The 14153-nt window shown below is 45.2% G+C and overlaps 1 protein-coding gene across 1 annotated transcript in view; it reads left to right on the plus strand.

The window, feature by feature from the left end:
* The window catches only part of GALNTL6 (polypeptide N-acetylgalactosaminyltransferase like 6), a 1133074-nt gene that overhangs the window by 1102275 nt on the left and 16646 nt on the right, over positions 1-14153 (plus strand). Inside the window, exons 11-12 of the mRNA XM_045799383.2 lie at positions 3563-3679; positions 12641-12790. Coding sequence (XP_045655339.1) covers positions 3563-3679; positions 12641-12790 — 267 coding nt within the window. The remainder of the gene's footprint in view (positions 1-3562; positions 3680-12640; positions 12791-14153) is intronic.

Genomic DNA, 14153 nt, shown 5'->3' on the forward strand with positions numbered 1-14153 from the left:
TGGACCGCCTTCCTTTCAGCCAGACACAGAGCCCGTGTTGAAAAAGCAGTAATCATTTATAAATGTTCTTATCTCTGTATTTTTTTTTTAAGATTTTATTTATTTATTCGACAGAGATAGAGACAGCCAGCGAGAGAGGGAACACAAGCAGGGGGAGTGGGAGAGGAAGAAGCAGGCTCATAGCGGAGGAGCCTGAGGTGGGGCTCGATCCCATAACGCCGGGATCACACCCTGAGCCGAAGGCAGACGCTTAACCGCTGTGCCACCCAGGCGCCCCCTTATCTCCGTATTTTTAACTCTATTCAAATAAATACACAGAATTCGTTCTATTGGAATTTTAGTCACCTGTTTGTTTTATTTTATTTTATGTTTGAGTACAGTTCACACACTATGTTACATTAGTTTCGGGTGTACAACATAGTGATTTGACAAGTTTATACATTCCGCTGTATTTGCTGCAAGTATAGCTCCCATCTGTCCCATTACATCACTGTGACCGTATCATTCACTATATCCCTTGTGCTGTGTCTTTTCTTCCCGTGACTTATTCATTCCATGACTGGAAGCCTGTATCTCACACTCCCCTTCACCCTTTTTGCCCAACCCCACACCCCTCTCCCCTCTGGCAGCCGTCAGTTTGTTCTCTGTACGTGTTGACGGAGTTGTGTTTGTGAGCAAGAGGAGAGGACAGGAGTATGTGCGGAAGAGGTGAGCATAAAATGAAAGGGAAGAGAGAAGCCAAGCGAGGACGGCCGGGTAGCGGGCTCGAATCCAGGTGCCTACCTTACCCTGTATTCTCTAACACTTCTTCTCTGGCACAACCATGTGCTGGAATTTACACAGATGTAGACAATTATGCCCTTGAAACTTGAAAGTTGCCTTCCAAAGCAGTTTATCCCATTGTGTACGCAGATGCCATTTGAGGGAGAATTTAGAAAATTCAGTTTAGAAAATGATCTCCTCCAGCCGTGCCAGAGCGCTTCAAGCTCATGGCATTTAGAAACCACCACGCGGCTCTCTGATGGGCTTGGGTGTGTATCCGCAGGCAGACTTGGCCGATTTGCCGCTCTGCGTCCCCGGCTCGGGTACAGTCTTTTCCTCCCGATGCCCTCCGCTTCCGAGAGCAGACCGAGCCCCTCCCTTCAGTGGGCGAGCGCCAGGCCAGCCGACGGAGAAGGACACACTTCTGCCTCGGTGGCCAACGGGTCATAACCCATCAGCAGCTGCTGCTTTCCTAAATGTGGCTCAGAGCTCGCGGACTCAAGCGGAGGGAACAGCAGCGCCCTGAAGGCGTCTCTGGCACACACGGATGCTCGTTCTCTAAGAAGAGAGCGGCTCTGAGCTACACGGTCCCACAATGGAGAGAGAGACCTGCCCGGGGTTCTGTCTGCAGCTCCCAGGTTCAGACAGCTTTAGAAAACTGATACACTGGGTTCCGATAAGGCGATCAAACGGGGAGCTTTGCCGAGTGGGCCAGGCTCAAGTCAGTGACAGAAAAAGCAAACTTTTGACCTTCTGGGTGTTTCTATTTCACCAAAGAAACTCAATCACACACCAAGGAATTGATTTCACAAAAGGCGGATTTGAAGCTTGGCTCCCCGGATTCCACACTAAAATTCCTCCCTGGTACTTGTTTCAGGAAGGCCGAGAAAAGTCAAGAGACGTGAGAGTGAGTCCGTGCACGCTGACAGCTGCCAAGTTCATACCCTGGCTTTCGGGATTTCCCCCGCTCCTAGGAGGAAGGATACAAGTAGTTTTCAAGGAGTGGGTGGAAAGCATTTTCCCTAATTCAGGGTTCAAACATGGAGTGTGTAAGTTCCAGGAAAATGGACACAGAAGTGTTGGTGTGTATCCACTTATAACTTCTTTGGTTGGTTTGGTTTTGTAAAAGTGTCCATAGCTTTCCTTGGATTCTCAGAGAGGTCTGTAGACCAAACTAGGTTAAGAACTGTTGCCCTGTGTCCTACATCATTTCACATTCCCCTGGCACTGGGGAAGGAGACCCTGCACGTAGAGGTCCAAGAGTGGGTGATGAACCCCTGCTGTGGCCAAATTCCCCAAATAAGGAAACTGATATCTACCACATTGTCTCCCTCCCGAATGACATTATTCCAACTTCTACTCCTGCAGTAAGTGAAACAAGAAACCACTCTCTCCGCCACAATCCCGCTCCTGCATCATTTATTCCTTTCGCTACACTCAGTATATTGCATCACAACCTTCTCTCTGCCTCTTGCTCCTGTCCCAGTAGGAATTGGCCTGCTTCTGACGTCTTTCTGTTCTGGACAGACTCCTTACCGTATCTGCTCATTCTTGGCAAAAGAGCCTCGACTGAAACGATCACCTGAGTACATCCTGTTCTTGTTTCCAACAACACCTAAAGGGATTATTATAATCCAGGACTATATAAAGGCATAAAAAGGATTGAGATCATTGAGCTTAGCTAAACGTTGACACCCAAGTAACAAGCCATAAACAACATCCAAACCTATCACGGGGTGTGGTTCTGATGTCGGCAGAATTAGTGACATTGTCAGGCAGGCAGCCTTGATGAAGGGACACGTGTCCATGGCCTAAACTCTTCCTGTTGCTATTTCTGTTGTTACTTTTCACAATCCACTCACTTTTTGCCCACGCCTAACTACTCAGTTCCTTATATCAGTATTAACATGATAATTGTAAGAATTATCGGTCACTTTTTCCTCATTCTGCCAGTCTGTCAAAGTTCAGACTTTACACAGAGAATCTTCACCCAGCCTAGCATCGCACCAATAGTACCACCTTTCCTAGTTTGCAAATACTCTAGGGGGGCACTGAATTGATCGTCCAGAAGAAACGTGACACCGTGACCACAGGCGTAGACCGGGATCCTCCAGGCAAACCGGGACATGGTCCCCGCGTCCTGCACAGAACCATGAAGTGCTCAGTCGCTCGTTCTCTTCCATCCCACACAACTTGCATCCCCTGCTTCATATTGGACCTCTCCAGCTAAGGCAGAAGTGGTGGAGAAAGCTCTGGAGCAAGAAGATAACAAATACCAAGTTAAGAACTCCCTGAAGGAAGAAAAGGCCAATTTACGAAAGTCGTGAGCTCAAAGCTGCTCCCCGCCGTGCATTATCACGCAGTCCTTTGCGGTAACCAGCTGCAGTCTTGCTCTTCAACCACCTCACCTTCCTTGACATGCCCACTAGGCCATGTTATATTCAATTCCCTGATTTTGCGCCACAAATTGCATATAAATGTAAAACATCGTTCAGTAATCATGTAATCAAAAAGACAACGGCTCCTGGTGGCTCAGTCGGTGAAGAGTCTGCCTTTAGCTCAGGTCTTGATCCCAGGGTCCTGGGATCGAGTCCCACATCAGGTTCCCTGCTCAGCAGGGAGTCTGTTTCTCCCTCTGCCCCTCCCCCTCCTCGTGCACCTGAGCTTTCTCATTCTCTCTCTCTCCTTCTCAAATAGATTAAAAAGAAAAAAAAGATAACTACTGAATCTATACCAGGATTGCCAGGAGCTGGGGTGCAAGAAAAACCAGCCCCATGCTCATTCTTTCTTCTTTCCACAGATTCGAAACGTGGCAGCAAATCTCTGCGTGGACAGCAAGCATGGCGCCACGGGCACTGAACTGAGGCTGGACATCTGTGTCAAGGATGGTTCTGAAAGGACATGGTCTCATGAACAGGTATGTCAGCCACCAGGAGCGACAGGGGTAAGTGGGGACCTCTAACTGGGGGATGTAGGACCTGCACTGGGGTCCTGGTTCCGCCTCCAAGCAGCTCTGTTGTTAAGCGAATTACTTACCTTCTTGGTCTCTGTTTTGTCTCAGAGCAGCTGTGATACTCAATTGAGATCATGTACAAAACTGTGCTTTAAATCATAGAAAGGATGGTAGAAACGTCCTGGGCTTATATTTCCTTTCCCAGAATGGTAGTCTTCAAACCACGAAAAGCCTGGAGAGTGCCATGTGATCTTCCAACTAAATTTCACAGTTTTATTGAAAGACTCTTTGTTATTTTGTAAGTTTTTTGCGACTTCATCTAATCTTACTTTCCCCTCTGGCGATATATCGGAAAGAACACTTCACACACATACCTGTTGCTGTAGCAGTCTGTAATCCTACACTTGAAGGATGACTTCCAGGCAGTGAGAGCTCGACATGGACTTCCCGGGATACTTTAGAACTATTTGTTGCCTTTGATTGAAAAGCATTTCCGTGCAATTCTGTTTAAGTGAGTTGCGACTCCTGACCCCCTTTGAAAACTGTTGGTCTTTATAAGGGACTTTCCTCACACTGTGTCACTTGCAAAAGAGAAAAGATAGTGAGTAGAATTGTGTCTGCCCCTTTTAATTGTCTTAATTTTTAACTATGAGAAATCAAATGGGGGGGGGGGCTCCTGGATGGCCCAGTCTTTCAGCATCTGCCTTCAGCTCAGGTCATGATCCCGGGGTCCTGGGATTGAGCCCAGAGTCATTGAGCTCCCTGCTCAGCGGGCTGTCTGCTTCTCCCTCTCCTTCTGCCGCTCCCCTTGCTTGTGCTCTCTCTCTCTCTCTGACAAATAAATAAATAAAATCTTTTTAAGAAATCAGGGGCGCCTGGGTGGCACAGTTGTTAAGCGTCTGCCTTCAGCTCAGGGCGTGATCCCGGCGTTCTGGGATCGAGCCCCACATCAGGCTCCTCCGCTGGGAGCCTGCTTCTTCCTCTCCCACTCCCCCTGCCTGTGTTCCCTCTCTTGCTGGCTGTCTCTCTCTGTCAAATAAGTAAATAAAATCTTTAAAAAAAATCAAATAAGGAACTATAAAAAACATTATAGCCCACATTGGCACACTCATGACACAGATTTAACAAGTATCTGTGGTTATTGCCATATTTTTTTTAAACAGATACAGTTAAAGTGCCTTCCCTATCCCACTCCCCTATCTCCCTCTACAAAAGGCTACATCGCACATTCAGGATAGTATAAACGGCCTGTGCTTTGTTTCCCATAATTGTCCATAATGCCTCTCTTATGAAAACCAAAAACTGTAGGCAAGCAGTTTCCAGCAAGGCTCGAGTTCTCTCCTATAGCTATATTCCTCCATTATCCGTCTTGTATACGAAACTAGTGAAGACAAAGCATGCCCAGCCTCGGATCCTGAAGAGCTGTTCAGGGATGCTGAGATGCACCCTGTTGGCACCTGCCTGTCCTCCCCTCCGCTGTCCCGTCCTACCCCGCGTGTAGCCGACATCGCAGTGCAGAGCAGCATGAACCCGGAAAGCCGCAGTGAACCCAGTACCGTACACAGCACAGTCCAGAATTAACACCAACAGTCCACGAACCAACACTGCCCCTCCCCGATGGGTCACCCGGCCCTTGAACTCTCATCCACAGCCTCGTGGTGTTCCAGAAGGATCGTGGGCCTTGCAATCAGGCCTGCCTAGAATTCAGCCACATGAACCTGGGTGACCTTGTGAAATTGTTACATCTTGCTAAGCTGGAGTTGCTCCACCTCTAAATAGGAACAGTAATATTCACCCCACAAACCGGTTTATTATGAAATAAACCATGTCTATGATATAACAGCATCTTGCACATGTGGTAGGGGCAAAATAAATGTACTTTCCCTTCCGCTTTATGATATCTCCTCCCCCGGATCACTTTATACTAACACCAAATGAGAAGTTTCTCTCAGGTCCAAGGCAGCTGCCAAAACCAAATACTATTTATCATTCACTCAAATATATCCTACAGTGTGCAGATGCTTATCAGGTGGGTTTTAAAGAAGGCTCTGCAGGGACACCTGGGTGGCTCAATCGCTTAAGTGGCTGCCTTCGGCTCAGGTCATGATCCCGGGGTCCCAGGATCGAGCCCCACATCAGGCTCCCTGCTCAGCAAGGAGCCTGCTTCTTCCTCTCCTTCTGCCTCTCCTCCCTGCTTGTTCTCTTTCTCTCTCAAATAAATAAATAGATAGATAAAATCTTTAAAAAATAAAGAAAGAAGGCTCTGTGGCTCAGGATTTACTGGCGGGAATGAAACATCAGCACCCCTCCTTCTTCTGGAAGCACCACAGGGATGTTACCACGGATGCAAGGAATAGTTTGTCCTGTCATCTCCAAGAAGTAATTCTGAGTTCCCCCTGGGAGCAAGAGGGAAGGCTTCAGAGGCCTATCAGTAGGACTCACATCTAGAGTGGAAAAGGACACTTTTTTAAAGGAAAAAGAAAAAGAAGCATGCCATATGGCAAATCTATGTCTGTGGGGCTAAATTCCTCTCTACCACCCCTGTGCAGCCCAACCAGGAAACACACCTAGCCAGCCCGCTGATAGGAAGTATGACTTGTCTGAAGGCCTGAATCATGTTTCATAGTTCTGTCCCCTGGAATGTTCTAGAATGAAATATACTCTGGATCACAGATTTTATTTGACACCCGAAAAATAAATATAAATAAAACCAACTATATTGCATACACTTTAAAAATGCCTGATTTATTCCCCCCCTCGTGCTGAACTGCTAAAACCTATGTCATGTAATTCAAGAAATAGTCACCAGAGGGCAGCACCAGACAAGCAGACAACTATATGAGGCACAAAAAGACCAGTTAATACAGCTCTTTAAAAAGATTCCTGGTCTCTAGAGATTCTGAAAACAGAGCTACAGGGAGATTAAACAAAGTTGACGGGAGGTAAAAATGAATCATCTTTGAAATACGTATCACCATATATTGGCTTGGTGATTAAAACATTACAAGCTACTTTTTTTTCCCCCAATAATTAGTTGTAAGCTTTGTTCACTGTATTACTCAATGACTTACATGAATTAAGACTCGTTCTCCTCCATTTAGATTAAAATGCCTGGGTGAAAAAAGAAGTATATCAGAGCAGGAAAATTATAGGTATTCTTTTTTATTCAAAAGCATTCAAAGAACCCACAAGGTGCACTTATTAGAGTTGAAATGATCCTCTTTAACAAATGGCAAAAATAAAACACAGATGAATAAACAAAATCGTTACACGGGAAATAAAGGATCGTCTACCAAAGCACCTTTATAAGAAAATGCCTCTTGTTGCAGAACACCAGTGATGTCTAATTTGGCTTCTGTGAAGGAAGCAATTTGTGTGATTCATTTTTCCAGGGCCTTCTATTTAAGCTGTTTGAGATCACTGTAGCATTGTGTGCTGGCTTTCAGTTTCCTTTAGGGACCCAGAAAGAAAAAGCAAAGAGAACTTAATAAGACTGTACGGTCTGGAAAGAACACCCTCCAAATGCCATTAGGAGTCCAAGTGAGAGGGGAAGGGAGGAAGTAGAGCCTTCTGTGGCCTACAGTTTGGACGGGCAGCAGGCTCTGATCTCATGCTGGGGAGGAAGCATTGTGCATTGTGGCAGAGCAGGCCTCCCCACCCCCCCAGGAAGCAGACCAAATGCTCCCTTTGCAAGACCTGGAGAGGAGCTGTGCACACAGAGATGCAAGCGAGTCAGCGTATGTGGTAATGGACGGGTTCTGGCATACACAGCCTCAGACTCAGAACAGGGCTGGGTACCGACTAGAACATGCAGTGGCTCAGATTTCCGCCAACCACATAACAAGGAAATAAAATAGAACCATCCACGGGAGAAAAATATTTTCAGTCTTCTCAAATCAGGTAGCAAGCTCAAGGTGATGGGTGTATTTGCAGTACAAAGTCTAGTTGAGCTTATTCATATGATACGGTATAAACCCAGGCAACATTACGCATACCACATTGATAGTAAAGCAAAGAAGTACGAGCTATGTATCGTCCTGGATCTATATTTACAAGTACCACTTAAAAGTGGCAAGTGGAGAGATTAACATCGATTTACTCTAAAACTGAGGATTTGAGATTGAAAAAAATCAAGAGTTATTGTACAGGAAATCTGAATGAAATCTAAATCCTTCCATCAGTAAGGAACAGCCCAGGGGTAAGAGACAAACTATAAATGTCACAATAACATCATAAAATGCAAACGATGAAAATACATTCATAGTGCCTACTTGTTTCTGGTTCGACAAAATTGCACAGGAGAAAGTGTGCCTAATGAATGAAAAGCTTGGTGCCTGATTGGATTGACATGGCCATTAGGATAAGAAAAATAGCTGTAGAAAGCATTTCGAAGACAAAAGAGAAAAATTTTAGCTAATGGTAGTTGCAGAAGAATAAAGCAGTTGATAAAATCTGGAAATGTCACTTGGGGTGCAGGAAAGTAATCACCACATAATCATGATGATGATGATGGTGATGATGGTGATGATGATGATGACGATGGTGATGATGACGATGGTGATGATGGTGATGATGATGATGACGATGGTGATGATGGTGATGACTGATGATGATGGTGATGGTGATGATGATGATGATGGTGATGATGGTGATGATGGTGATGGTGATGATGGTGATGATGGTGATGACTGATGATGATGATGATGGTGATGATGGTGATGACTGATGATGGTGATGATGGTGATGATGGTGATGGTGATGATGGTGATGATGGTGATGACTGATGATGATGATGAAGGTGATGATGATGATGATGATGGTGATGATGGTGATGATGGTGATGACAGATGATGATGGTGATGATGATGATGATGGTGATGACGATGGTGATGATGATGATGATGGTGATGATGATGATGACGATGGTGATGATGGTGATGACTGATGATGGTGATGATGGTGATGATGGTGATGACTGATGATGATGGTGATGATGATGATGGTGATGATGGTGATGGTGATGATGGTGATGATGGTGATGACAGATGATGATGGTGATGATGGTGATGATGGTGATGATGGTGATGATACAGCATAAAACACCATGGAGACTACCAGCTAACAACCAATCTACAAATCAGAGAATGATTATCGCACTATAATGACAAACCTAGAAACAAGAAATAAAAGTCACCTAAGGAGCTCTGGGATATAACTGGGACAATAGATGAAGACGTCTATCAAGAGAAGAATTTGTTGATGTTTGCTTTAACACAGGAATTCTTTTGTACTTAACAGATCCATTTAATAAAAAATAAGAAAAGTAAAAATTAAGAAAGCAAAAAGAAGAAAAAAAAAAAAGACTATCTGTGAAAGAATACATAAGCCAGAGCACCTGGGTGGCTCAGTCAGTTAAGCCTCCGACTCGGTTTCGGCTCAGGTCATGGTCTCAAGGGTGGTGGGATGGAACCCTGAGTCAGGATCCCCACTCAGCAGGCAGACTGCTCGAAGATTCTCTCCTCCGCCCCTCCCCCCACTCGCTCCCTCGTTCCCTCGCTTTCTTTCTCAAATAAGTAAATAAATCTTACAAAAAAAAAAAAATACATAAGCCAGGGGGCCTGGGTGGCTCAGTCAGTTGAGGGTGGTACTCCTGAATTCGGCTCAGGTCAGGATTTCAGTGTCATGAAATCGAGCCTTGCATGAGATTCTCTCCTCCTCCCTCTCCCTCTGCCTCTCCCCCAGCACCTGGCCCCTGGACTGAATCTCAGAGAACTGATGAGTGTGAGCTAGGTTGGCTGAATGTTGGCTCCCGACCACAGGAACTTCATAAGCAAAGTCACAGAAGGCAAAATACAGCCTGATTAGTGCAAGGAACTACAGATGTCTTTGAATTGAGATCTCATTCGCATACGACACGATATGTGCTTCAGTTATACAACATGATGATTCAGTATTCGTACATATTGCAACGTGATCACTAGAGCAAGTCTAGCTAACACACATCACCACTCATAGTCACAGGATTTGTTTTTCTGGTGGTGAGAACTGTTAACATTCACTCTCTTAGCAACTTCCAAATGTTTTGTTGTTGCTGGAACATAAACTAAGGGAAGAGGGATGCAGCTGGGGAAAAATGGCAAAGGCCAGATTGTGGGAAATGCTTTATATGTTAAATGATGTAGGAAAGACATTAGGCTTCAAAGCTGATGGCCAAGAAAGAATTCTTGAGATGTCTTTGGTGAGAAAAGGTGGTTTCATTAAAACACAGGGCCGGGACCCCTGGGCAGGAAGAGCAGCACTGGGGTCACGAAGAGCGGCCAATTATATACTTTCAAGCAGGAAGGGGGTTGGAGATAGCGTAAGTCTCTAAGGAATTTTGCAAGCAAGGTTTCCAGGACCTGGAGGGGGCTAGCTATTGTTGGGAAAAGGTCATGTATTACCATCTAATAAAACCTTAGTTGTGAGACCCTTCAGATGTATATGCTTGGGGGATGAGCGCCAACACATATCTTGGGGGGTGGAGATAAAGGAAATTTCTAAAGGAACTTTTATATGTTAAAGTAGACTTACAGGATCCAGGATCAGGGTGGGGGCCAGGGCAGGGGGCGGGAGGGGAGGAGGGGAGGGGAGGGGCAGGCTAGGATTCCTTTACCCTTAGCAAAGAGTCTGGAGGCAGCTGAGTCCCTAGAGGAATGTCACTCTGCCTGTTTCAAGGACTTGTCAATGGGCTGTAGGTAGTAAGGAAATTTAATAACTTCTCTTCTGCCTTTGTTTCCCACATCGGGTTCTCCAAGGGTTATGTGAAAACACGGCGAGATTGCAGGTGGAGAGCTAACATGGTCAAACGGTTGTGAAGGAAGGTGGGAAAGACCAATCAGGGAGTCGTTTCAGTACTCCAGACAAGAAATACTGAGAACCAAGGTAGTGGAGATAGAGAGGAAGGGACGACTTTCAGCAATAGTCGGAGGCAAAAATGGTAAGACTTGCTAATTGATTAAATAATGAGGGTTAGGGACAAAAAGGAGTTAAAAGAAGAGACTCCCAGCTTGGCAAGGGAGTACCATGACCACCAACTAGAACAAAATGAAGGAGTAGGGGCAGGCTTGGAAGGAAAAAAGCAATTGAATTTAGGGTATTTTGAATTTGAGATGTCCATGGGGCATGCAGGTGGGAAATCCTACACGGAGTTGGACACATCGCAGATGATAAGTTATCGCTGTATTGGCGAGAGTTGGACTGAGCATGCCCAGTAGCAACCCGAGGACAAGGTCCAAGGGAGAACACTGAGCTGCACCTGTGTCGAAGACAGATACAAGAAGGACATGAGCGAAATAGAGGAATAGGGTAACAGGAACCCAGTATTTCAGAAGCCAAGGGACTAGTGAGCTCTGATACGAAGAGAGTAAGGAAATCAGAAATACCTAGCTGATGGACACTTTTCCTTGACTGTCCTGCATGGGATTTACATGAATCTAAAAATGTCTCAGTCTACAATCCTAGTTGGGGCCGGGGGCGGGGGAACTGTAGGAAGAAAGACCACACAATGTCTCTTCATGAATCTATTTCACATGCCTCACCTGAAACTCTTGTCCTTCTATTTAAAGCATTCTCTTGTGTCCTGTCTTCCAGGGAAACAGAACGTAGTCACTCACCATTACTCAGGCAATCCGCTTCCCTGTGTCTGATTTACAGCATTTCTTTCCGATTTCCTTCCTACCACTTGGTCCAGGGTTCTCAAGTTTTCTGTAGTCTGCCCCCCCAGGTCACTGTTTTTGGTAGTCACTCTACATTTTCTTAGCCAGCTGGGAGGGAAAAATGGAACTATTGTGAGGGTCTGGTGGGTGCTGAGTGCGGTATCTATACAGGGCTCAGCATCCTGTGGGCTTTGTAGCAACAGGACAGCTCTTTACCTTGCAAGTCACAGCTGGGCTTCACCAAGGCCGCCTGAAGTCTGTCTCAGTGTAAGAATTACATGACCTCATTGAAGTGTTAGAATTGGAAGAAAGCATAGGGCTTGTCCAGTCTCTTTTCCTACTTCCTTGAGGATTTCTCCTACCAAACTCCTCAGATGGCTGACCAGCTCAAACTCAAGCAAATACCGATCCCTTACCGAAGTGGGTTTTTTCCTTAATTCAATATATTGTAAAATCCACTTAGTGCCTCCGGATGGGATGGGCAGGACAGAGTGGACTAAAAGAGGGAAAGATCGGATGGAGTATCAGAGTCCATTAAATGCAGTAAGGAAAATATCCTTTTGTGAAGCTTCTGTTTTCTTCTGGGGGGGAGGAATCTGCGTATATGAGTAGACTATATATCTTACTATGTGTTACAGTCCAAAACTTTCTCCATTGCCCAGCTGAATGACTCATACCAACCCCAGAAAATTAATTTGCTTATTCTTTACTTCATTAAGCTCAGCTTCCATTTAAATCAAATTTTTCAAACTGCTAGCATCCATCCAGTTCAACTCGGCTCCTGGTCTTTTCGCAGTTAATCTGCTTATTTGGGCTAACTGTGCAGCATTTGATCCAGTCCCATTTTATCTAAATGAAGAATGTAAAGAGCTTCATTAAAGAGCTTCCTTCCCTCCCTCCCCTCCCCCTCCCCCTTCCCCTTGCCACTCCTCCCCTCCGCCCTTTCTTTCTTTCCACGCCACCTCTCTGTTATTTTTCCTGGTACCTAATTGGAAACTCCTCATTTGTATTTTTTGACAGCCCAAGCCAAAGGTGCCACTGTTGCTGCTACAGAGCTTTATGATACATGCCTTTTTCAACACCTCTATTATGCCTAGATGGAGTTCTTTCCTGGTAGATCACAAAGCACGAATTCCACATTGCTAAAAAGACCTCCCCCGCCCCCACCCCCACTCTCCAGACTCTCCAAATTAAGCTCACTGTAGCTTTTCTGCTATTGTTGTTTTGCCAGCTCTTTACTTTTGGATGGAGAGAAGATATTCGCCCCGGTGAGCCACTGCACACCCGAAAATTCTGCTTCGATGCAATCTCACACAGCAGCCCGGTCACTCTCTATGACTGTCATGGCATGAAGGGGAACCAGCTCTGGGGATACAGAAAGGTAAGACTCATCTCCCTGCAGGCATTCCCCAACTGCTGCGCTTGTTTCCTAACTCAAAAGTTCGTTAACACACGTTTCTATTTAAATTGTTACCTGGACACGAGTATACACGTTTGGAGACCACCAGCAAAGATTAAAGGAAAGATAGGGTGTGCTGGAAGGGGCATCGTTTTTGGTTCTGCTTGCCGTGTGCACACTCATCACAATCACTTATGATTGACAAATGGCTTTGAGGACGCCTGGGCGGCTCAGTCGGTGAAGCGTCTGCTTTTGGCTCCAGTCATGATCCCAGGGTCCTGGGATGGAGTCCTGCATCCCTGCTCGGCGGGGAGCCTGCTTCTCCCTCTCCCTCTGCCTGCCACTCCCCCTGCTTGTGCTCGCTCTCTGTCTCTCTCTGACGAATAAATAAATACAATCTTTAAAAATAAAAAAAAAGAAAGAAAAATGGCTTTGAGCCAGAACACGCACTGCAGGTGGAGGGACTAGTCTTAGCCCAGACAACTGCAAATGGAGGGACCACGTACCCAATAAACAAATGTAATTTCTGAGAACTTCAAGTCTCTCTCTCTCTCTCTCTCTCTCTCTCACACACACACACACACAGAGACACACACACACACTTAAGACGTCCATTTATTTATATCTCAATCTCATTTGCTTGGGAGCTGTTTGGGTTAAGACAATTAGATTTACATAAATCCACACTCATGTAGGAGTAATCATTGCCACCTTTCTACAGACTGACCCATTTGTAATTTGACCAAAATCCCGCCCAAGGATAACTAAGGAGAACTTTTTTGGGGAAGTTAAGCTTAAAAAATTGTAAAGTTAACATTTAATGATAGAAAAAGATAGTTCGAAAGCAAATATAAAAATCACATTTTAGTGAGTTGATAAAGAGCAATGAAATTTTTATTTTAAAATATTTTCATCGAGTTGCCTTTTGATAACTTTTTAAGATACCGCACAAATTTCTTTTCAACTTTTTTGGTTTTTAGGGCAGGACTTCCTAAACTATACAGACAATGTCATACCCACCACTTTAATCATGCACTTTGGCTCTCCCGTGACCGAGGTTAAACTTAGTATCCCCTGGAATTACGGAAAGCTAAAAGGGAAAAATCTGCAGTGAATCAATATGGGGGAACCACTGGTTTTGATACTTGTTCCCCCACTTACTAAGCTTTCTGGTATCCACTTTTCAGGGGCGGGCACCTAAAATTATACTCAAAGGCAGACTCATTCGTACTAGTTTCTTCTGCACACCACCACCCCCCACAGCCTCTGGCCAACTGTGACTCTGTGACTCTGTGTCCAGAAAAAGTATGAAACATCAGTTGTATCCTTCTGTTTCCCTTATGAA

The sequence above is a fragment of the Ursus americanus genome, chromosome 13 (assembly GCF_024610735.1).
Source record: "Ursus americanus isolate L20-20 chromosome 13, mUrsAme1.1.p, whole genome shotgun sequence".
Taxonomy (NCBI): domain Eukaryota; kingdom Metazoa; phylum Chordata; class Mammalia; order Carnivora; family Ursidae; genus Ursus; species Ursus americanus.